At 40.5% G+C, this 24961-nt stretch overlaps 2 protein-coding genes and 1 pseudogene across 2 annotated transcripts; all 3 read left to right on the forward strand.

The window, feature by feature from the left end:
• Positions 1178-1693, forward strand: IFN-DELTA-10 (interferon-delta-10). The gene has a single exon (NM_001165907.1). It carries the CDS (start codon positions 1178-1180, stop codon positions 1691-1693), a length of 516 nt encoding a protein of 171 aa, NP_001159379.1.
• On the forward strand, positions 5650-6195 carry LOC110255451 (annotated as a pseudogene).
• IFN-OMEGA-6 (interferon omega 6) lies at positions 13817-14389 on the forward strand. Its single transcript, NM_001164850.1, has one exon. The coding sequence runs from the start codon at positions 13817-13819 to the stop codon at positions 14387-14389; it is 573 nt and encodes a 190-aa protein (NP_001158322.1).

Genomic DNA, 24961 nt, shown 5'->3' on the forward strand with positions numbered 1-24961 from the left:
AGAGAAATTATCAAACACAGTAATGCTCTCAATTAAAAACAAGTAAAGAGATAATTCTGAAAATAGTAGGGTTTGCTTCCATTAAAGCCAGGAAGGAAAAATTAAATTGTGCTTTTAGTATACAGAAAGTAAATTTTAAACAATGCTTCATAAAAATACTGTTATTTTCTTTGTTTAATATTTATTATTTTCAAAAACTATTTTCATTAAAAAAAAATTTTTTTTGCGCTATGCCTTTTGCACTTGTAAGTTCCCAGGCCAGGGATCAAACCTGTGCCACAGCATCAACCCTGAACCCCAGCAGTGACAATACTGGATCCTTAACCACTAGTGTACCACGGAACTTGCCATAAAACTATTTCAAAAGTAGAAAACATTTAAACATATTTAATGTAAAATAAATATAAAGATTAATTTTAATAATTTAATAATATAAATAAAATGCTGTGGGTTTTTAAACATTCCTCCTTTTCAGTTCTTCAATACTTTCACCAGCACTTTAACGCTGTATCCTTAAAGACAACAGGAAAGTGGCAGACTTCCAGGGACACCAGCTTCCCCGCCCTAGACCGGGGTGGTGGCCTCGCTCCAACTCACCCCCAGGGCGTCCCCAACACCGCCCAGTCCCCCCATCGCCGCCGCGTCCCCCTTTCTCTGAGCTGCTCCTGCATCGCGCCAGAAAGGAGTCCTAATCTGTAAAATCGGCTACAATTCACTCCGATTCTGAACCTCAGACCCCCTCAGGAAACGGATTCTTTCCTAAAAATGGCCTCGCTAAAGTGTCTAGGAGAAAATAACACACAAAACTCAGGGGCAAGTCCAGAAAATGCACGCTTCCATTCTCCCTACCGGAGAAAAATGTCGCTGGCAGGACCGCGACAAGGCTCCCTCCTCAGCATTCTGCACCGAGAAAACGAAGGTTTTTTTCTCACTATTAAATCACCACAAAATTGCTCAGCGACTTGGGGACTCTCCTTCTCTTCTGCTGCCAGGGACGCTGAAAGCACACCTGGCAAGTCTGCCTTTCCAAAACCCTATAAAAAGGCTTCCTGCGCCCTCTTGCGGCCACCTAAAGAAACACACCGCCCGAAGTTCCAGGGAAGGAACATTTGTGCTAATTGTTGAGCGGTGCCCGCTCGCCTCCTGGTGGCCGTCCGAAGAATCACTGAAATTCCCAATGGCCCAGGTCTACTTGCTGGTGGCAGGAGTGATGCTCTGCTCCACTCCTGCTTGCTCTGTTGGCCAGAACTTGTCTGGGATCCCTAGCCAAGAAAATAGGGAAATCTCCACATATTTGTGGTGGATGAAAAGGATCCCCTCTCAGTTGTGTCTAAAGGAAAGAACTGATTTCAAATTTCCCTGGAAACGAGACAATAACACCCCAATCCAGATGACTCAAGGCACCTGTTACCACCATCTGATACTCCAGCAGATCAGCAACCTCTTCAACACAGAGGAGAGCCGAGCTGCGTGGAACAACACCCTCCTTGATCAACTGCTCTCTAGGCTTCATCACAGCCTGGAACAACTGTGGAAGCAAATGGACAAAGACAATCTGGCTTGTCCCTACTGGGAAACTGTTGTCCGGAAATATTTCCAAGGCATCCATCGCTATCTGAAAGGAAAGGAATATAGCCTCTGTGCCTGGGAGGTTGTCAGGGTCAAAATTGGAGAGTGTCTCTCCCTCATGTAACAATCCTCAAAGAGATGTCCAAAGAGAAAAAAGTCACACTGTGGCACTCCCTAATGAGTCATATGATTGCTTGTTTTAGCCTCCAAGCAACCCCGACTCATATTTCCACAAATGCTGACAACTATTTGACCTGAAAATCATGAATTAACAAACATATATTTAAAGAGACAAATATGATCTGTTTCCCTAGATAACTATTTTATTTAATCTTAAATCTGGTTAGCATATGGGGGCATTTGCTGTTCCTATGTGTGAAGTTTATTGTAATGGAAAGGTTATTAGAATAGTCTGTTGTTAAAGACATTTGTTAGTTAACTTAATGCTACCTTCCTCAACAGGTAACAGAAAACTGTCAGGATTCTGATCATAACACATATCGTTATCTTTCCTTTGCATCAGAGCACAATGCCGGCATTACTGATCAGATGACTTTTCTAGTTGGCTCTTTTCCAAACAGTGATTCAGTGACATAGGTACCCTCCGTTGCGTGGCTTTGGCATATTCAGCATATGACTCAAATTTGTCTGTAGTAGTTCAGTCTATTCCAGTCTGTGGTAAATGGTAAAAGTATGGTGGATCACATGGGATGTTTCCAAGGGACAGACAGTACAGGGCAATATCACTTCTACTCACATTAGCTGGTCTGAATTGATGCTCATGGGAATCCAAGTGCAAAGAAGTTGGGAAATTATTTAGTGACAAACTTGTGAAGAGGACACAAGTTCAGTGACTAAGACCAACTTTCACTTTTACACTATTTGCACTAATGACATTCTAGGTTGGAATTAAAAAAAAAAAAAACTAACCGACGTTTTTGCTTGCACACACTTTTTCAAAAAATCAATCTGGACTAAAGTCTGATTCCACAGTTTCAGCTTAGGGGAGAGGAGGGTAATTCACAGCATCATTGACTCTTTGCAAGAAGCATTCACATTGATTCCCAAAGGCATAGGCTGAGGAAAACATGCACATGTGTGGAGACATTAAAAGGTGTTTCCTTCTTACCTGAGGGAGACAAGAAAAGTATGATCAGGCAGCTCCTTGCAGGTACTTGAGGATCATTGAACTAAAAGTGAGAGGGAGTCTTTCATTTACGGCCAGTCCTGACTCTCATCCTGACCTTCTGAATACTGAAAATATTCAATATTCAAACTTGAAGAAAAGAGTCCTGCAAAAAGTCTTCAAAAAAAAAAAAAACCTCACAAATATCATATTATAGCTCCCCTTGTAGAATGAGGAAGAATTTCTAAAGTATCTTGGACTTATTGTCCTCTCAGATCATTTCTACTAATGTATGTTGGTATTATTCCTCCTATTATTACCATGATTGTTCCCTTCATGGATATTGATTGAGCTCCTGAAATGAAAGGGGCTGGCCTGTATGTCTAGGAAAGAGGGTTGTGTCAGATGGTTTCTGTGCCTTTGGTTATTTCACAGACTCCTGGGAGGTATTCTGAGGATACAATAGGTCAGGTCAGGTCTTAGTCTATACCTGCTTTTTCAACAGAAGAGCAAAGACTGGGTAGTTTGTAAAGAGTAGAAATGTGTTGCTCGCAGTGCTGGAGTCTGGAAATCCAAGATGAGGGTGTCAGCATGGTAGGGTTCTGGTTGAGAGCCTGCTTCAGGTCTCACACTGCAAAGTATCCTCTAACCTCACAGGGCAGAAGAGTGAGAGGTTTATCTCAGACCTCTTTCATAAGGGCACTGATTCCTCTTGCGAGGCCTCCATCTTCATGCTCTAATCAGCTTCCAAAAGACCCAGCACTTAATACCACCACTTTGGGGGTTTGGGCTTCAATATATGAATTTTGTGGGGACTCTAAACTTTGGAGCATAAAGGACACTTTAAAAAAAAGCCTAGCATATAAAAGCAAGGACATAGTCATGAGGAGTAAATTAAAAAAGAAGAAGAAGAAGAAGAAGAGCAGGTTGGCATGTCAAAAGAGCAGACCAAGGACTTAGAATCCAAACTCTTGCTTTTCATCTGAAGGAATGTGCTGTTTCATTCCCATTTTTGGAAATCAAACTGAAATGGAAGGGAATGAAGATAATACAGGAGGCAAATGATCACTCATCGTCTTTGTGAGGAGTCTTCAAAGTAGCTCCCTGATAAAGGCGGTAACTGCCCCATCATTGAAGACCCACCAAGGATAATATGGTAAATTGCCTGGTGGCTGTGAGCTGTGTGAATCAGGGAGAGTTTGAGTCTAGATATGCGTCTCTTTCTGACACCTGACTAGTAATTTTCTGTTGTGACAAACTGAGGGCAAGGTGGACATAAGGCCATTCTTCTGAGTTTAATATGGTGCTGAGCAAAGGCAGAAAATGGTGCTATTCCTGCAAATTGAATCCCCAGAGCCCCATGCCACCTAAAGAAAAGAGAATCCTGCTGGTTTGAGCAGTAAACGTAGTGGCTATTATTAATACCAGTAGGGGAAGTGTGGAAATACTAGCCATTGTCACAGCAAATATGGCTGTGATAAAGGAAAATAATTTGGTCATTCATAAATGCCTTCCTGTAGAAGAAAAATCAGCAAAACTGCTTCAATGAAAATTACTTGTTGAGTGAGTACACTGGGCCTGGTGCCAAGGATACCACAGAATATATGACAGAATCCAGTTACTACAGAGCTGATTTGCCAAGATGATCACATAGCTAGTATTTAAAGATCAGAATTAAAGGTCTTTGGAAAATTAGAAATTTAATGCAAAAATAGGGAGAAAGATGTAAATTGATGATGATTCCTAAAAGGTGCATTCTCATTGGAGATGATATTGCTCTCACGGGTGCAAACATTGAGTTTTTAGGGCTATGAACAAATCTTGGCTATTACCATGGTTTGTGACACTCCAAACTCAACCCTATCCAACAAAATCTTAGTCCTTACTATTTACTAGGATTCATTTTTCTCTTTGGTTTTCTTGCATATCATGAAAAGACTCACATTGACTTTATGGAAGATAGGCAAACTTTACATATGATCAGTGCTACACTGGAGGAGTTTCTCTGCATCATGTGCTTGATTTCAATGTCCTATTCTGAGAGGTGCCTTTTATGTACTTACGAGCTGCCGTTGGCTGTCTCGTGGATGTTGCTTAGGTTTGAGCCTCAGTGTGAATCAGGCTAGAGGAATTAAATACAAATAGAAAATTGTATTTGTAAATTAAATAAGGTAATATTTTATTATTTAATTCTAACAAGTTGTTCAACACATCAATAATGGTAGTGCTAAACAGAAGAAAAAAATGTGGCCAGAATCTATATGAATACCCAGCAGCTAGTGAAATTAAAAACTCTATTCTGATATGAAGTAAAACAAAAAGGTGAATACCTAAACAAAGTTCAGGAAACAATTGGTTTTGCAATGATTTTCAGCCTTTTTGAATAAATTGGTATTATTATCAGGTATGAATATAAATTTTTATTTGTATAAGAAATTTGATCCATTTCTAACTATATAAGTAAATGTATATTACATTAAAAGTCATTCTGCCACCTTAGTTATGAACTTAAATTTCAATTCAATAGCTTTTACATTTAGTTGGTAGCTTAAAACTTTTCGATATTGTTAACTCTGCACTGAATACAAAGAGTAAGTATTACACTTTCTTTGCCTATGCATAGAGTAGAAATATTTATGGATTACCTAAATAGATACATAGTACAGCTGGTTATCAAAATTTAATGTGGGGGCAATAAGGAAAAAATATTTTAAAGGAGTCTGGGGAGGAGAAAGGCAGGTGATAATGAAAAAAAGGTTGAGAAATGCTGCCCTACACATTTGGAGAGTTCATGTAAAAAGCAGAAACAGATGTAGAAAGAAACATTCAGAAAATGGAAAAGAATTTGTTCCTATTTAAGACACAGGCCGGAGGGAAGGTCTTCAGACATCCTAGAGAGCAGGGTCACAGAGTCACCCACCTCAGCCAGGACAGAAGCATCTGCAAGGTCCCCAAACTCAGCCTTCCTCATGGTTCTGGTGCTGCTCAGCTGCAATGCCATCTGCTCTCTGGGCTACAACCTGCCTCAGACCCACAGCCTGGCTCACACCAGGGCCCTGAGCTCCTAGCGCAAATGAGGAGAATATCCCCCTTCTCCTGCCTGGACCACAGAAGGGACTTTGGATTCCCCCAAGAGGCCTTGGGGGGCAACCAGGTCCAGAAGGCTGAAGCATGAGATGCTCCAGCAGACCTTCCAGCTCTTCAGCACAGAGGGCTCGGCTGCTGCCTGGGATGAGAGCCTCCTGCACCAGTTCTGCACTGGACTGGATCAGCAGCTCAGGGATCTGGAAGCCTGTGTCATGCAGGAGGCGGGGCTGGAAGGGACACCCCTGCTGGAGGAGCACTCCATCCTGGCTGTGAGGAAATACTTCCACAGACTCACCCTCTATCTGCAAGAAAAGAACTACAGCCCCTGTGCCTGGGAGATCGTCAGGGCAGAAGTCATGAGAGTCTTCTCTTCCTCCAGAAACCTGCAAGACAGACTCAGGAAGAAGGAGTGAGAGACACCTGGTTCATCTCGGAAAAGCTTCTCACAGACTAACAAACCCACACTTCCTCCTGTGCTGCCATGTCACAGCCCCTCATTTCTGTTGTCGTCCTGCCATGAAGTGACTCAATTTGTCAAAGGCTTTCAGGATTATTAGCAACATCATGTTCCATTCTACAGGCACCGGTTCTTTACAGATACGTTTGCTGATCTATGCATTTATATGTTTCAATATTTATTTATTTATCTATAAGATTTAAATTATTTTTTCTCCATTTGATATGTGCACCTTATAAAAATCTCTGTATTTAGTCTGTTTACTATTTTTCTTCATTCATTAAAATTTCACTATAGGAAACTTCCTGTATTTGTTATTCTTAAAAAAGAAACACCAAGCCTAACGTGCAACCTGAACTGAAAAATGTGTGGTGTAATTCATCTCCCCATCATTATGACATTAAATTTAGAAGACAATATAAACTTCCTCTAAACAAGGTTATATGTGGCTGAAGTGAACTTAAGAAATCCAATCTTGCTTTCTTGTTTCTTTGATTCTTGTAGGGAAAGTAACTTGAAAACAAAATCAGTTAAGTGAAAGTTAAATGCCAATTATGTTTAAAACTAATACTAATATTAGCAATTAATATCAGGTAAGTTTAATGCTGTAAGGAGAAGAATGGAGAAAACATGAAGTGCTCTCAGCAGAAGGTAAATGAAGCCATGTGAGGATTCAAAAGCAAGAGTAGAAGTTCTTCTCTACCACTGACGGGTAGGCATCAAACAGCCAATGTCCATTGGGTACTGGAGCTGGTGATTTCCAAGCAACTCCTGGACTGTAAAGCATGGGAACAGAAGTGATCCAATCAGAAGAGGGCACAGAATGAGCAAAGAACTCAAGTTGAGTCAATGACCTTAACCTTAAGAGGGAGCGAAGAGCTGCAAGGGAAAATGAGATGGAATGGCCATAGATTAATAGGACAAGAGAGAAGGGTGAGAAGACTGTGTGTAAAAGACGGACACTGCTTAGAAGATGCTATATATTCATTTAAACTGAAAATGGAAACTGCACCTCCTTGAGAAATTAGATGGCACTGGTCACCTAAGTGAGAGATGACTGGGTGGGATTCATCAGCAGAAACCATCCTGGAGAACCTGGAAGGATGATGACAGATGAGAACTCTCCCTGTTTTCTTCACCTGGGGAGTCATTTTATTACTTTCACTCGCCTCATGGTCAGATTTGCATTTGCTTTCCTTTGACTTGAGTGCATCCAAAGGCCATGAGAGCTTTCTAAGAAAGTTGAGGGAAGAAAGAAAACTATGACATAGTGAAAATTATGGAAACTAATGGTATGTTTATGTTTCCCTTTTACCTCTCTATTTTGTTTTCTGTTTCAAGGTGAAACAGAAATAATTCAGAAGCTGCAAGACAGCCCTTGCCAGAAAAATACTACTAAAAGGGAACATGTATAAAGTTAAGACTCTGGAATCAGTAGTGAAAAGAAGGCTACTGTTTTCTAGCATCATGTGCCTTACATCTTCCCTGCTCTGCACCTTGACTGTGACATGGAGAATCATGAATCAAGAGGCTCCATAGGAATATGATGAATGATCAAATGATGCTTATTTATTACTTCAATATAAAGTTCTTTTTTTTTTTTTTTTTTTGAGGGCCGCACCCAGGGCATATGTATGTTTCCAGGTCCAATAGGAATTAGAGCTGCTGGCCTACTCCACAGCCACAGCAAGGCCAGATCTGAGCCACATTTGCGAGTTACCCTGCAGCTCACAGTAATGCTGGATCCTCAGCCCACTGAGCAACACCAGGGATCAAACCCACATCCTCATTGCTAATATGTGGGTTTATTACTGCTGAGCCACAATGGGACCTCCTCAATATAAGGTTCTGATGGCAGGTTAATAGAAACTTGCGGTATAACATGTGATGGAACATCTAAGAATACTCTTTGTTATTCATTATTTTGAGTAATGATAATGAACCCTGTGCTCATAATACAATGGTGTACAAGATACAGACCTTTCTCCTTTGGTGGTTACTTGCCAAATAGGTCTAATAAAGTCATTTTTGAAGAAGACCAATCCAGAAGGATGAGGCAGCTTGGCTGACATGCAGAATAAAGAGGGCAGAAACAGAGCCCTGGACCAGAGGTAAACACAGTCAAATTCCTAACAAGATAAATGGAAATCCTTACCCTAAAGGACAATTTACCTCGGTTCCTTTTACCCGATACACCATGTTCAACTCTCAATAGAAACTTACCATACTAAGAGGAAAAAAACTGTTTGAAGAGACAGAGCAAGGATCAGAACTAGACTCAGACAAAGTAGAGCGTTAGGAATTATTAGAGCAGGAGTTTCAAATAACAGTGATTATTGTGCAAAGGCCTCTAAAGTACCCATCTATTTACTCATCTCAGCCATACTACATATGGTATTTAAATTTTTTTTTTGTTCATACAACATCATGTTCATATTTATAATTAGCTGAAATCTAACAAAATATGCTTACCTTTATCTTTTATCAAATTATTTTCCATTTAATTTATGAAATTCTTCCCCAGAGGATATCTTGAGTTTTCTCTTAAACAAAAGAAATAGCTAAAAGTAGCAACCCATACTAAAAACTGGATGATGATTTGTACTCATCATTCATTTCTTTCTGTTGGTTATATCTCAAAACTTCATTTTCCTACATCAGATATGTGATAGTTCTGAGAACATGGAGGTGAATAAAGCAAATGCCAAACCTCTTCTTTGGAGCTTTCAGTTGGAAAGATAAAGAGATTTAAAAGCAATAATGATGCTATATTATTTCAGTTAGGTTTCTTGTTACAATAAGAGAGAGAGGCACAGGGATTCTCTCGCCAGAATCTCAATGGAGGGGATATCAAGACAGGAAGAAAGCAGATGTGATCTAGAAAGTGCTCAAGCAACATCTAAAGACAGACTTCCCATCAGTAGATGCATGTGTGGATCTAGAATCTGCCACAATATACATCCTGGAGATATTAATTTGCAATAGTTGAATATATGGAAATCAGGACATGGTAAGGAATGTTCTTCCTTATGAGTACAGTGTAGAATGAGAAGATGACTTGAAGCTTATGAGGACCTTGACCTTTTAAGCCTGAGACAGAGAAGAAGAGCCTGAAAAGGGCACAGAGATGGAGCAGTCAGTGCAGTTAGGAGTCAACCAGGGAAGAACAACTTTCAGAAAGAACTAAAAACAAAGGAATGGGACTTCCTGTTGTGGTTCAGCAGGTGAAGGACCTGATGTTGGTTTCTGTGTGGATCCGGGTTTGATCCCTGGCTTCGCCAACTGGGTTAAGATCCAGCATCGTCACAAGCTGCGGCATATGTCACAGGGGCAGATTGGATCTGGTGTTGTGGCTGTGGCATGGGCAGCAGCTGCAGATCCAATTTGACCCCTCATCCGGGAATGTCCACATGCCATAGGTGAGGCCAAGCAGGAAAAGAAAAAGAAAAAACAAAGGGATGGAGAATTGCATAAGAAGAAACTTCAACAATTATTTTTAAGTGATATAGGATTCTGCACTGAATCAAGATTCTTCCAGGAACATGGGTGATCTTGGGAATCACCTAACTTCTCTGAGCCTCAGTTTCCTCATATAAAAAATAAGTGAAACTATTCCTAGAGTGGTAGGTAGTAGACAGTGCAGAACATTTAAGAACTCTTAGCAGAGTATCATCCATTGAGTGGCTATTTTCTTGTTTGCATGCAAATATAAACATACATAATGAATTCTCCTACCCTCCTCCGTAACTGACAGTAAAACATTGCAAAGTAGAATTGGGAAACTGTGTCTTCTCAGTTATATGTATTTATATAATACATGTGCACATTTGGTACACATGTATATAAATATATACTATAAATTATACTACATATGATAGTAGTACATACTGAGAGCATAGAATTATCACACAAATATATGGACACTAACAGTGTTCCCAGCATGGGTGACACGGATACCACAGCAGCCTGCAGAGCATCAGAAGGGATGAGGGTCCAGTGCCAGCTGCAAACCTGTTTCCTCCTTAGAACCCAGCAAGCTACCACAGAGCAGGGAAGGATACTCCCGGGACAATGAAACCCAAGGAATTTCTTACATTCCATCTTGATGGAGCCTCTTTGAAAGACGAACATAATAAAACAAGGCTGAACAGAAGGGACATGGGCAGGGATTATGATCCATTTAGGAACCAGTGGGGTAGAGCCTTCCCAGCAGGACATGTATCAGCACTGCGCACCCTAGAAGATGAGAACTGCTCAAAGCATCAAAGACCTTTGTGGAAATCCATTTATTTAATTTAGGCAATTTGGAAAGAGAACATTGATGGATCAATCATCTTTCTTCTCTTTGCAGCTGGTACATTCTGCACTAAGTAGGGACATTTAAGTCAGAGGGGCCTTTCAAGTACATTTAGATGTCTGGAAACCTTCCTGAGGATTAGGATCCAAACAATAGGCAAAAAACAGTCCTATATTACTTCTAAAAATGCCATCTTATTAATAAATATTGTTTTAAATAATGGTATTGTTTTATGCTGCTTTCTAGGTTGTGACTAAAGACATAAATCAAGACAACTACTCTAGGCAGTGTGGCTGACTATGAGTTCAAACCAGGCTCTCCCTGATAAGCAGCCCTTTAAAAACCTTCACTGCTTCTGTCTAGGAAGCACATACGCTTTTCCCCCTTGGTCAGTCCAAAGCCTCATCAGAAACCACATCTTAACCATTAGCTAGAACAATAAAGAGAAAAGACTCTTCACTGGGCTCTCTGGAGACAACAGAAGGTCCAGTTTGGGCTGGAGGAGAGAGGCACACTTGTCTTTGGGAATGAGAACATCAGGCTGACCTGAAGAGGACTCCTGGGACATCAGCGAGGTCCTTGTCCACTGAACAAACAATGGACAACATGAGAGCTGGGAGTCAGTTCTTGGGGGATTTCCTGAGGACTATAGCCTGGAGGAGAGCTGCTCCGACAGCTCTAAGGATCTGCTCCAGGTGGTTGGGGGAGAGATCAATACACATATATGATTTTGGCAAATGGGGTATCTGCCATCAAAGACACATCTCGGTAGAAGTTTGTAATTATTTTACTACTTTTCTAGGTGTAAGAAGAGGCAAAAAATTGCTTTCATAAAATTTTCTCCTGAAATGATCTACTATCTGAAGGCCTGCACTGTCAGTTTTCCCAGAGCACAGAGTGCCGCCTTCCTGATCCCCACCCTGACCTCCTTTCAGGGTGTAGGAAAGTTCAGTGACTTCATTCCTGTGGAACCAGGTGGAGAGTGACACCTTAGTTGTCATCCTGAAGGAGAAATGTCAGAGCTCATACGGACAGAAACTGTTAGGTGCTTTGTTGTTGTTCTTAAAATCACAAGAAAAATCAAGACAAATATATTGCAGGTGTCTGCTGTTGTGGGGTTAATAAAGTTACTTTACTATATTTGACTGAAGAAATTACTCATAAAAATCTTAGAGATCTTTTTTTTTTCTGAATTGGCAGAAACATCTACTGTCTTCTAACCACTTAATAGGGATTTTGTTAATTTTTCATTAGAACTTAAAGTCACTTTAGTTGGCTCAGACCATACCCTGTGGTGCCCTATAAAACAGCAGACAGTAACACTTTGGCATCGGAAGTGGAATTAAGCATCTTTTGTCATCTTACTCCCCTCCCTCTAATTATTTCATCAGTACCTCAAGATCATCCATGAAGCAGCCATGTTCGTCCCTTCCTGTTGTTCATACTGGCCTCACCCTTCCCCTCTGCATTGCCTTGTCCCCATCTGTGCTACACTGAAGTTTGCTAACTTAGAATATGTCATTGTATCAGTGGAAAACCACTTCCATATTTCACATTCAAGACATTCAGACCTACATTGCTTTTCTTTTCCACAAAGCAACTGTCAAATTTTACTTTCAGGAAAGTTGCAATGAGGAACAAAATATCTAAAGTCTTGAAAATGATCGCAATTGCAGCCCATTTGCCTTCCTTTACTTCCTTTATTTTTCTCACCTCATCAGGAATTCAAACTTGCCCTATAAACCCCTAACATTAGTGAATGCAATTTCTAAAAACCTTAAGTGAAGAATCACATACAAGTAAAGAAAAGAAGGCAATTTCTCCCCTGAGAATAGCCTAGGCCTCACTGCCCTGCATCCCCGAGACAGAGGAAGAGAGAAACCCAGAGGGATCCACTGAATGAATGACCAACTGAAGATCATTAGTTTCTGTGACATAAGCTTCTCATGAGAGACAACTTTGTCACTAAATCACCTGTCTCCAGCTGAGAAACTTTGAGCATAACAAGCATTCATTTGTTTAAGGACAAGAGTTGACTAACAAATTTGTATTGACAAAACGCAAATTATCTGTCAGGTCAAACTGAAATGATTTCAACCGGATAACTCCTCCACATCCTAAGACAGGACACACCTTTGCTCTCAGCATCTGAGGGCTGCTGGCACCTTTGATACCTGAGGACACATGTCAGGAGAGGAAGAGGTCACCACTGAGGACTAGGGTCCTTCAAGCAAACACTCTGGGGGCAAAGGCAGAGATCCTGGGAGAAGAATTATCTTCCCAACAAATAAATAGGGCCCTCCACAGTGAGGAGATTTTAAAGTCCTCAGGATGTGGTGAGTCTGCTTCAGGGAATGCGTGCAGGAGGTTAGGATGGGGACTCTGTTCCTCTAGAGGACAGGGTGTTACTAGATGTGACACCCCCCTTGTGAGGGAGATGCTGCCAGGAAAACACAATCATCTTGGAATTAGAATCTCCACACCCATATTCTCTTGAAAGAACTAGGATTTCTGTTGGGAGTATTGGCCCAGGCATTGGAGGACTATAGGTCCTCAGGAAGAACGTGGTGGAAAGAAAGGACAACGTCTGTAATTGTCCTGACCTCCTGGTCCCCTGAAGCAGAACCATATGGATCTGCATGGACCTGTTCTAGAAGCAAGAGAAACATAAAAGAATATCATTCACTCAAGGTCATTGGTGTCTTCTGAAATCAAACACCTAAATAAAACCCTTCTTCTATTTCAAAGACCTTAATTTCCAGAGGTGGTCTCGTAAATTCCTAAGTGAATACAGACAGACACCATAGAGCTGAGAGAGTTGGTCTCCTAAGTAAAGAAGGCCGGACAAATGGAGCCAAAGATCCGAGGTAGAAATTTGCTCCTACAATGGAGAAGAGCAGTATTTATGAAGGAAAGGGATTCACACACACAAAGAGGATGTGTTTATACACCTACATCACTTCTGACTCTGAGACAGAATGTTTCTAATTAGATTGATAAATATCCATTTGCATGGATATATCTAAATTCACTGGGGAAATTATACTTCTATGACAAAACTAATGGTTTACAGTGATGACAGTGTCTTAGACCAACCATATCAAGAATACATAAATGAAAACCAAAAAAGAAGTGAAAGTGTAGAGAAATGTTTAGAAAATGAAAATTACTGTGTTTCCTATTTAATGGCCATGCTTAGAGAGAATGGCATCAGAGAACCTACCCCCAAGGTTCCCCCAGACACCCATCTCAGCCAGGCCAGCAGCGCCCTCATTTCCCCATGGCCTTTGTGTTCTCTCTACTGACGGCCCTGGTGGTGTTCAACTACGGCCCTGGGGGATCTCTGGGCTGTGACCTGTCTCAGAACCATGTGCACGTCAGCAGGAAGAACCTGGTGCTTCTGCGTCAGATGAGGAGAATTTCTCCTTCTTTCTGTCTGAAGGACAGAAAAGACTTCAGGTTCCCCCAGGAGATGGTGGATGGCAGCCACCTGCAGAAGGCCCAGGCCATCTCTGTCCTCCATGAGACGCTCCAACAGACCTTCCTCCTCCTCCAAACAGAGCGCTCCTCTGTTGCCCGGGACTCCACCCTCCTGGACAAGCTCTTCTCTGGACTCTATCAGCAGCTGGAAGACCTGGACCTCTGCTTGGTGCAGGAGATGGGAGAGCAGCCATCCTCCTTGGGAATGGCCATGAAGAAGTACTTCCAGGGAATCCATCTCTACCTGAAGGAGAAGAAACACAGCAACTGCTCCTGGGAGATTGTTAGAGTAGAAATCATGAGAGCCTTGTCTTTCTCAACAAACTTGCAAGAAAGGTTAAGAATTATGGATGCAGACCTGGGGTCACCTTGACATGATTCTCACTGAGCTGCCATCTCACCCTTGAACCTTTATCTTCTATCATTTCAAAAAATTCTCATTTCCACTTTCACTACAAAATTCATTGAATTAATTCAGCTTATAGCTTTTCAGTAGTAATAAGCATTAATATTTTAAAATTATTCAATTCCAGTGGTATCTGTCCCCTAGCAATGATTTTCCTGATGTTCATTTATTTATTCTGTAATCGTTGTTATATTTTCATATAATAATATTTAAGCTTATATTTAAATTTATAAAATATGTTATATAAATATCATTAAATTTTCATATTCTTTTTTCTTTTTAAACGATCTTTACTTTTTCCATTATAGTTGGTTTACAGTGCTCTGTCAATTTGTACTGTACAGCAAAGTGACCCAGTCATACATACATTCTTTTTCTCACATTATCCTCCATCATAAGTGACTAGATATAGTTCCTAGTGCTATACAACAGCATCTCATTGCTTACCCTTCCAAAGGCAATAGTTTGCATCTATTAACCCCCAGATTCCCAGTCTTTCATTTTATTTATAAAATAGTTACCAAAGAAAACTTCTTGAGTTTTTTTAATTCTGCAAAACAAAATCCTTATTTTTTATATAAATCTCAGAATATTTGTTCCTTTAGTCCTATGGAATAGTCCCACTATTTTACAGGAAATGCTTGTCAAAAAGTGGAACTCCATGGAATGGAGAGAAGCCTTGGAAATCATGGAAAACTGTTAGTGCTTCTGTCATGGGTGGACCTGATTTATATTCAGTCAGCAAAGAGTGGCCCATGTAAATATCTGATGGAAAGACTCACCTCCTCCTGGGAAGTTGGTGACATATGGTGTGATGGGGGAACCTGGTTGCTTTTCATTGCAAAATTAATACATAAGATGTACAGTCATCTTTTCATTCGAGATTCTCAACATGAAGTTAAGAGAAGATGAGTAACCAAATAGATGCAAATCCAGGACTAGAGAACCCAGAGGAGGTGACCTTCAGGACAGGGGCCGTCCTTACACTCCTGTGGCCAACAACGCTCACCCAAAGGGAGCTGGTGGCTGAGAAGAGAAGAATGTCCTGACTTGGGTCACATAACAAGTCACATCTGGTTTCCAGATCTGATCTTTCCTCCAGAGACACACACACAGGGGCCAAGATCTGCCCACATGAGATGGGTGCAACAAGAAACTCTTTCACTGGTCTGCTTCTTGCTCTGTTTTCCTTTCTCTTTCATTTGCCCACATTGTCTAGTTGACATTTTCTTAGTTGTTTTTAAGTTTAAAAAATAAGTTGCTACAGTTATCATGCAGGTGTCTTATATCCAAGGGAGAGTCTTTCTCTGAAGAAGGTGTCATGAAGCAAAATTTCTTGGTCAAAATACACACATATTGCAAACATATACTGCCAACTGTCCACGATGACAATGACTATATTAATCATATTTGAGAGTGTATACGTTTATATATGTTTCTAGGCATTGACCAAAACAGGATCTCATCATTCCTTTTTAGTTTCTGCCAACCTGATAGGTGACAAATAGCATCTAGAAGATCCACTAGTTGTCCTTTTCCATTGATGGTCACTGTTTTCAGTCACAGCCCAGTCAGGAAAACAGAAAATTTCCTCAAGCCTTCTAGCCCATCTCTTGGGACTTGTATGGAAGCACTTTAAAAGGAAATAAACCTACTGGCAGAGGAGAAATGTGGTGGATGGCAGTGGAGCCCCAGCATCACAGAGCAGAGCTGAGATCAGATGTGGAGCTGAGACTTTAGCTTCAAGACCAGCTCATGAGGACAGGAGACAGCCTTTCCCATCACATCCACTGGAAATTCAAGTTTCTTCTCTGAATTTCCTTTCCACAACAAATGCTGCTACAGCTTTGCATTGTCACTTTCTTACTTATTTAAAGAACTCCACTATTGGGAGTTCCCTGATGGTCTCAGTGGATTTAGGATCTGGTGTTGTCACTGCTGTGGTGTTGGTTTGATCCTGGGATGGGAAATTCTGCATGCTGCGGGCATGGGAAAAAACCAAAGAATTTCATTATCAATTTTTATATGAAATCCATGTTGTCCAGGTAGAGGACACATAGTCTTTAGGTCCTCGACTAGATCTCAGATCCCACACTCACACTGTGTCCCTCCAACCTTCCTGGTGCCCATTCTGAGTTTCATTTGTGACATAAAATGTGGTTTTCCTCTGTTCAGGGCCCAGAACTCTTTTCAGTTCAAACTCATGAACTAGTTTGTGTTCTGTCCTAGTTTAAAAACACTCTTGATGCCAGTATATTTCAAAGACAAATTCTGGAATCATATACTCAAATGCTTATTTGACAGTTGGTATCTAGTAAGCATCTCAAATTTAGGTAATTAAAATTTAAAATCTCCTTAAAAACACACACAAGCAAATGTAATCAACCAGCAGAACCTGTCCTTTATCTCTGTTCCTTAGTCAGTTAATGGCAACTCTGTATGTCCAGGTTCTCAGGGTAAAGTGCCTGACATCATTCTCCACTTCTCTCTCTCACGTCCTGCATCCAGTCTCGACGTAATCAAAGTTTTACATCACTGAGGCTTTTTATGCAATAATTCTTAAAGCTCTGCATTATGTACATAAGACTTCTATAATCAACCCAATTATAGTAGGCATCCTTGGTTATTAGATAAATATATTATAGGATTTTTTAATCATTAACATGCCTCCTGGTTGTTTTACTTATATTTTTCTTGTTTCGCATGCAGAGTCTTTTTGGAAATCCCTGAATATCTTTTCTTATTTTACCCACCTAACATTCTTGAACCAGAAGTTTTTTATTCTCAGAAAAGAAGGTGGATGATATTTCACTCTTTCCCACGAGGGGCTAAAATTAATTTTAACATATTTGCTGGTATTTTCTTATCTATTTCCTTTTCACCAGTTCGTTAAGATAATTCTAGAACCAAAAAATTAAATTTATTTGGAAATACAAAAGACCCTCAATAGAAAAATCATGAGAAAGAAAAAACAATCATGAGGAAGAAAAATGGAACTGGAAGAATCAGATTCTCTGACCTCGGACTATACTACAAAGCTACAATCACCAAAATAGTAAGCTACTGGCACAAAAACAGAAATATAGATTAATGGGACAGGATAGATTGGCCAGAAGTTAGCCTACACTCCTACAGTCTGTTAATATACAACAAAGGTGACAAGACTCTAAAATGGAGAAAAGACAGTCTCTTCAAGAAATGGTGATGGGAAAACTGGACAGCTACATGTAAACAAATGAAATCAAAACACTCTCTAACACCATACACAAAAATAAACTCAAAATGAATTAAAGACCTACATGTTAGACCAGATACTGTAAAACTCCTAGAACAAAACATACAGAACACTCTTTGACATCAATTGCAGCAATATCCTTTCAGATCCACTTCCTAGAGTAATGAAAATAAAATCAAAAACAAACAAATAGGACTAATTAAACTTAAAGATTTTGCACAAGGAGTTTCCACTGTGGCCTCGTGGTTTAGATCCCTGACTCACCCAGTGGATTAAGGATCTGAAGGTGCCACAAGCTTCACAGTAGGTCACAGAAAAGGCTCAGACCTGTTTTTGCTGTTGCTGTGGTTGCAGCTCTGATTTGACACCTAGCCCAAGGAACTCTATATGCCTCAGGTGCAGCCATAAATAGAAAACAGAAAAGCTTTTCCACAACAAAGGAAACCATAAACAAAATGAAAAGCCAGCCCACACACTGGGAGACAAGATTTGCAAATTAAGTGACCAGCAAGGGAACATGCAAACTCATGACACTCAGTACTAAGGAGCAAACAAACCAATCAAAAAATGAGCAGAGGACCTAATTGATGGATGTTTCTTCAAAGAAGGTATAAAGTCAGCCAAAAAACATATGAAAAGATGATCAACTTCACTAGTTATTAGAGAAAAGCAAATCAAACATACAATGAGGCATCACCTCACATCAGTAGAATGGTCATCATCAAAAAGTCAACAACATTTTACCCTTCCCCACATGTACTCACCCAGGGCCTTAGAACTGATGGCCACTTAAATGTTTGTGATTAATTGACTGCCCAGAGCAAGGGCACTTCTACATTTCTTAGTCCCACCCAGTATCCTGAACAATATTAGGGGTATTACTGGCCTTGAGGGTTGTTAGTAAAAGTGATTAATGTAATAAGCTTAAAGTAGCTGTGCCAGAAAAACTGTTTGCAAACTACAGCCTGGCTGCATTTTCTTCTGTGGGTTATTCTTGCCTTCTCAGGTGACCAGTAAATTTAACTGGGTACCTCCTTAGTTTTTTCTCTAACCCCTCTTCAATTTAGGGCAATTTTGTTTTTTCTACAGAATGCTTTGCTGAGCTTTAAAACAGGGAAAATGAGAAGACTATATTCCATTCAATACACCATCTCTGTTATATTCTCTGTATAATTATATCATCCTTGAGTAGACTATACAAAGCATCAGGGACATAGTAAGCCTAGATATGACAGGTGTTACTGTGACAGGTGTACACAAAGGTGTAAAAGCCACCATTTCGTATCTACCTGAAAGATGGATACTATTTTTTTCTTATTATTTTTGGCCCTGCCCTGGGCATGTCTAAGTTCTCAGGCCAGGGACTGAACCAATCAATGCCACAACAGTGACTCTGAACCTCACTGGTAACAATGCTGGATCCTTGGGAGTTCCTGTTGTGGCTCAGTAGGTTATGAACCTGACTAGTCTCCATGACAATGTGGGTTTGATCCCTGGCCTAGTTCAGTGGGTTAAGGGTCCATCGTTGCTGTGGCTGTGGTTTGGCTGGCAGCTGAAGCTCCAATTCTAGCCTTAGCTTGGGAATTTCCATTTCCCACAGGAACAGCCCTTAAAAAGATAAAACAAAAAAAACCCACAAAAAACAAGCAAACACACAAACGAAAAAAGCTGTATCCTTAACCACTAGGCCACCAGGGAACTTCCCATAAAACTATTTTTAAAATACAAGATTTTAAATTACTTAATTTAAAATAAATATAAACTGATTTTAAAATAAATTTAACTTAAATGTATGAAAAATAAAATGCTGTGAGTTTGTAAACATTCCTACTTTTTAGTTCTCCAGTACTTTCTCATGACTTTTTGAGTTGTGAACGACACCAGGAAAGTCACAGAGCATCTAGGGGCACAGCTTCCCCATCCTCTGGCCTCAGTGGTGGTGGCTGCTCCCCTACTCGAGCCTAGGGCATCGCCAGTGTGGCCAAGTCCTCCCATCACTCCTACTGCCCCTGTATCTGAGCTGTCCGTGCGTACCACAACCCTGAATTTGTAAAATTGGCTACAACTTGCTCTGATTCCAAGCCTCACACCCTCCAAAAAAGAAATCCTTACTAAAAAGCCCAGCTAAAGTTCCTGGGAGAAAATAACACACAAAACTCGGGGGAAAGCTCAGAAAATGCAAGCTTCCACTCTCCCTACCAGAGAAAAATGTCACTGGAAAGGCCACCACAAACCTCCCTCCTCAGCACTCAGCACCGCGAAAATGGAAGGTCTTTCCCACACTATTCAAACACCACAAAATCACTCTGTGAGGACCTGAAGCTTTCCCTCACTCTGTCAGAGATGCTGAAACTGCAAACTCAGCAGTCAGCCTTTCCTAACTCAATAAAAAGACATCCTGTAACCTCCTGCAACCACCTAGAGAATTTTATTTTATAATAATTTTAAATAATAAAAAATTAAGAATATTTAAGTAAAACAAACATATAAAAATTAGATTAAAATTAATTTTAATATATAAAATGCTGGGAGCTTTTAAACAGTCCTACTTTTCAGTTCTTCTATTCTTTCTCCTCCACTTTAATGTTGTAGCCTTGAAAGATACCATAAAGTCAGAGCAGCTAGGGGCACAGCTTCCCTGTCCTTGGCCCTGGTGGTGGCCATGCTCTAACTCACCCCCAGGGCGTCCCCAACACAGGATGTCCCCATGAAAATGGAAAAGATATACAATTTTTCCTTTCCGCTGGGTTTTTTCAAGTCCCAGACATGTTCCTAAATTTTCTCTCTGGAGGGTCCCAATAATTAGTAGATTGGTGTCCAGATTTTAAAGGCCTTTCCCCTTTCCCTGAATTTGACTTTCTTCCCAGAAACAATCCTGAAGCTGAAAACATATCACAACATGTTCTGGTTTGGAGCCATCAATTCCTGCAGAAGCGGGCACTGGTGTAAACAGGCCTGGCTAAAATCTCCCACCACAAAGGGAAGGATGGACACAAGGGCAGGTGCAGAAATGAAAGGCTCTGTGAAAGCGGCGGCTGAGCTCCCCCCTGCAGTCAGGCTGGAGAAGGAAGTTGACTCACTTCTCTCAATGTCCCATGAGCTCCCTGGTCCCCTGGCAGCACCTCACCTGCACTGCCTCGCAGGGTCCTGCTGACAGGGTCTCCTGGGTGCTTCCTGTGGATGCTGAAGGCGAGTTTGCACTGGGGACTCTGAGACATGTCCTGCTGGGTGGGCGATGCTGGTCAGCCTGTTTTGGGGAGTTTGAGAGCCCCCTCATAGCCGCCAGGGCGCAGTGAAGAGAGCTCCGTGGAGGAAGGAGCTAAGTTGTTCAGATTGCCAGGTGAATGCTGAATTTCTAGACTCCTGGTCTGACCGCTGATGGCAATGGCGATGATCTGCTCCATCCCTCACATTTTACCCCTTTGTATATGTCCTCTTATATTTTTCCAATCACTTCCCATACTCGTGTAATTTGGTAGCATAAGTGTTTGTTACCTTGAATCCACTAGAGCCATCAGCTTAGTGTTTTCTACAGAGGACTCACTGAAATGTTTGTGATTTCTTCACTCTTTGGTGCAGGAGCCACAACTCTCAAGGGCCTTGCGTATTATGCATCTCCTAACTTTATGGTGAAAATTAATTGAGCAAACTATTTGAGCCACCTGGGATAATTAAATATGGTTATTTTATCATTCTTAGGAGGAGTAATTTTGTGGCTCACATTTAAGGCACTCAGAAATAATTGCCAGTTGGTAATTTTATATTTCTTATTACATACAATAATCAGAATACATTGTTATTAAATTAACTCATAACAAACCCAGAGATAGATGATGATTAATGAAAATATAGAGAATTTGTAACAGTGAGATATTTAGAGACACAACAATATCAGTCGGTTAGAAGTAGAGGGCTTTCCTGAAAATAAGTGATGGTTCAATACATGCAGTTGGCACAGGCATCTGATGTCATGTACAGGGAGGTGGACTGTGGAATCTGACATACCAGGTTTTGAAACCTGGATTGGCCATTTACTTATTAGATGGGTTGAGGTGTGGAAGTATTAAATGAGTCCCTTACAAAAGTCAAAGGAATCTACACTTCCTATCACCCTCATTTTAGATAAAGACTGGAATTTATCTGGTAGGCGCTTGGTGATCTTGTTCCCAGTAGAACTGCAACATTTCATTAGTAATCAATTCAGGTTTAATGTGCCATTAAGAAATGAAGGCAGCATCAAGGAATGTGTTTTTTGCCTCAAATAAATGTCAGGAATGAAATTTATCCTAAGGACCCTTGCCATAAACACAAGACCTTGGGATCCTATCACCATGTTATGGACCCCCAAATTCATATATGGAAACCCTACCCCCTATGCGATGGATTAGGAGGTAGAGTGTTTGGGAGTCATTCAGATTTGATGAGGTTATGAGGGTGGGGCTCAGAGGAATAGGATTAGTGCCTTCATGAGGCTCACAAGACAGCCTGCATTCTCTCTCTGCTCTCCAGCATGTGAAATACAAAGAGAAGCTGGCAGGTCGCAACCCAGAAGAGGGCTCTCACCAGAACTCAACCATGCTGCCACCAGATCCCAAGCTTCCAGCCCCCAGAACTGTGACAAATACATTTCTGCCACTTATAAGCCACCCAGTCTCAGGTACCTTGTTAGAGTAGCCTGAATTAAGACACAGGGCATCATTCATTTAGCTCCTATGACACATTAGTTAAGATAGTGCCTTAATATTTCCAGTTCAAATTATACCGGACAGAGATGAAACTGTCACATACGATCATTCTCCATCCCTTTCCTGAAAAGAAGAACAGATATCTGTGCTCACAGGTGAAACCCAAAGACAATGAAACAATGAGAGAAATGACAGCCACCTAAAAGGCATGAATAGTAATGAGAAAGGAAGAAGTAGGATGAACCCATAAGAACGAAAATAATGGTGCTTTGTTCCTCCCAAGAAATAATTCCAAGTAATTTCTAAAAGAACTCTTTTTCTAATTTAATTTCAAAAACATTTTGGAAGTCATTGAAAGAATTTTTCCCTAATCATGGCTTGCTCAAAACTTAGCATCAATCATTACTTTAATCAGTAACCAGTCAGAAAGGGGGATGGTGAGGTTCAGTGTTTTGATAGCCAAAATATTTTTAATTCCTGATTTTTCTGTTCAACTTGTTAATAAGAAAGAGCTTCCTCGATTCCAAGTTCTGAATTATTTTCATTTTATTTCCATAATATCTTCAAATAGGCTAGAATGAAGTTAGGCTTTTATTCTTTTAATATGCTCAGGGACAAATCTCCTTAAGGAAGGAGGTCATTTTGCCTGGTTTCTAAGTAAATCTACATATAATTTAATACAAAAGTTGGTGTGTGTAATATCTCTGTGACAGGGGCTGATAAGAAAGGATTATTAATAAATTCAAACTTATTAACTATTCAACATTATTTTATACTTTGTAATATTTTGATCTGAAGATCTGTTTTCTTAGCACATTATATTTCTGTACCTGTTTAAAAATCACTAGAAATGTTTAGCCATATATTGATTTAATCACTATGTGATTGTGACAGGTATCAAAGAGAAAGTATATCTCAATTTGTCATCTGAGTTTATTATTTCATTGTGCTAATATGAAATCAATAATTGTGTAAAATTTCCTACTGACATGACTAGGAAAATTCCATTTTTCCAATGTCAAAAAATTGTATTTTTAATTACTCAGAGGTAATCCATTTTAATGTTTTTTAAAAAGTCCAAATTATATAAATACTTCATTTAGCAAATTTTTAACATGGTCAACACTGATACACATACTTGCACAGAACCGATCTGCCTGAGAAGAGAGATGGACCTTTGGCCCATCCCCATTCCCACCTCCATCCTCACATTCAGACCTTATATCATTTTATAAAAGAAAGTCTCTCTTAGACATCCCAAGACTCACCATGGCTGTTCCAGGGTCCAATTCCTCATGGAGGGTCAGTTTCAGAAGATATAGCTTTGGGGAGAGATTCCCTTGCTGCAAAGTGGAAAAGGCTTTAGCGAGATGCTTATGCTTTATCAGTGAGCTCCTCTCTCTGCTGTATCCACATCTTCCTTTGGACAGGCTGGGTTTTGATCAACATTAAAAGTGCTTAATTTTCATCTTCGACATCAGGAATATGACCATTCCTTAGCGTTACAACCACCTGTAGGTATGATCTTATTCTGGTCATACCCAAACGTCTAGAACTTCTCTGCAATATGAGACCATATCTCTTCACATGCAGCCCATTTCTCAAATTGCTGTAATCTGGTGCCCATCACTCTGCTCAGCCTAGGTGTGTAACAAACTACATCTTAATGAGGCCACAGTTCTCCGTCAGGCAGCCCCAGCTGACATTTCAGAAGCATCAAACACTTGTTCACACACTGACCATTTTAAAGTTGGGCCTTCAGCTGGTTTCCATGTCACCACCATCCTCTGCTTTTCTGCTCCTCCTCTTCTCCTTCTTTTGCTGATTCCTCCCTCTCATCTTAGGGACCTTTGGTTTTCCTCAAAATTCCACACTAGGCATCACACTTATCCTCTCTGCACATAGAGTCTCGACCTCCCAAATGGTTCCAAATGTCATCTCTGAGATTACAACTTCCACATGCATGACTTTACCCAGAGTCACATCTCAAAACACTTGTTCCTCTCCAAACCCTTTATCTACCTGCTACCCTAGATGATCTCCACACAACATGTCCACAACTGACCATCATGCAATTACCTGGCTAACCCTGCAGACCCTTGAGATGGCAGCTCACCAGCTGCTTCTTCCAGAAGCTTTCCCTGATCCATGGGATCTCACATACTTGTTTATAATAAGTATAAATTTTGTAAATGCAACAATCATAATAGAAAGATAAATTCTAATTATTACAAATCTTAAAATATATTTCCTCTGGATTCAAGAGTCTCACCTCCAGTTACAACTAAAATCAATGTGCTGAGATGACTCAATGCATTTACAACCGAAGCAGAAAAGTCTTTGAACTGAGGGAACACTGACACACAAGAGGCACCTATAAGTAGGTAAAACCCAATTGCGGATGACTGGCTTCAAGTCTCCTTGCCCACTTCTGGGTTTTCGCTGAGGTTGATGCTACAGGGAAAGCACAGCCTATTTTCATACCTTAACTTCCAGTCTGACGATGTCCCACGCACAGAGGCTATACCTTCTTTTCAGATGTAACCTGGTCCTTCAAAAGGAGTTATTCAAAGTCAGGCTAGAGTCCTCATTTCCAGGAAGGTCTTTTCTTCCCCAGGC

Source organism: Sus scrofa, chromosome 1, assembly GCF_000003025.6.
Source record: "Sus scrofa isolate TJ Tabasco breed Duroc chromosome 1, Sscrofa11.1, whole genome shotgun sequence".
In the NCBI taxonomy this organism is placed as follows: domain Eukaryota; kingdom Metazoa; phylum Chordata; class Mammalia; order Artiodactyla; family Suidae; genus Sus; species Sus scrofa.

What these genes read in the sequence shown, in the direction of transcription:
- IFN-OMEGA-6 (NM_001164850.1), top strand. Translation starts at nt 13,817, where the DNA reads ATGGCCTTTGTGTTCTCTCTACTGACGGCCCTGGTGGTGTTCAACTAC.
- IFN-DELTA-10 (NM_001165907.1), top strand. Translation starts at nt 1,178, where the DNA reads ATGGCCCAGGTCTACTTGCTGGTGGCAGGAGTGATGCTCTGCTCCACT.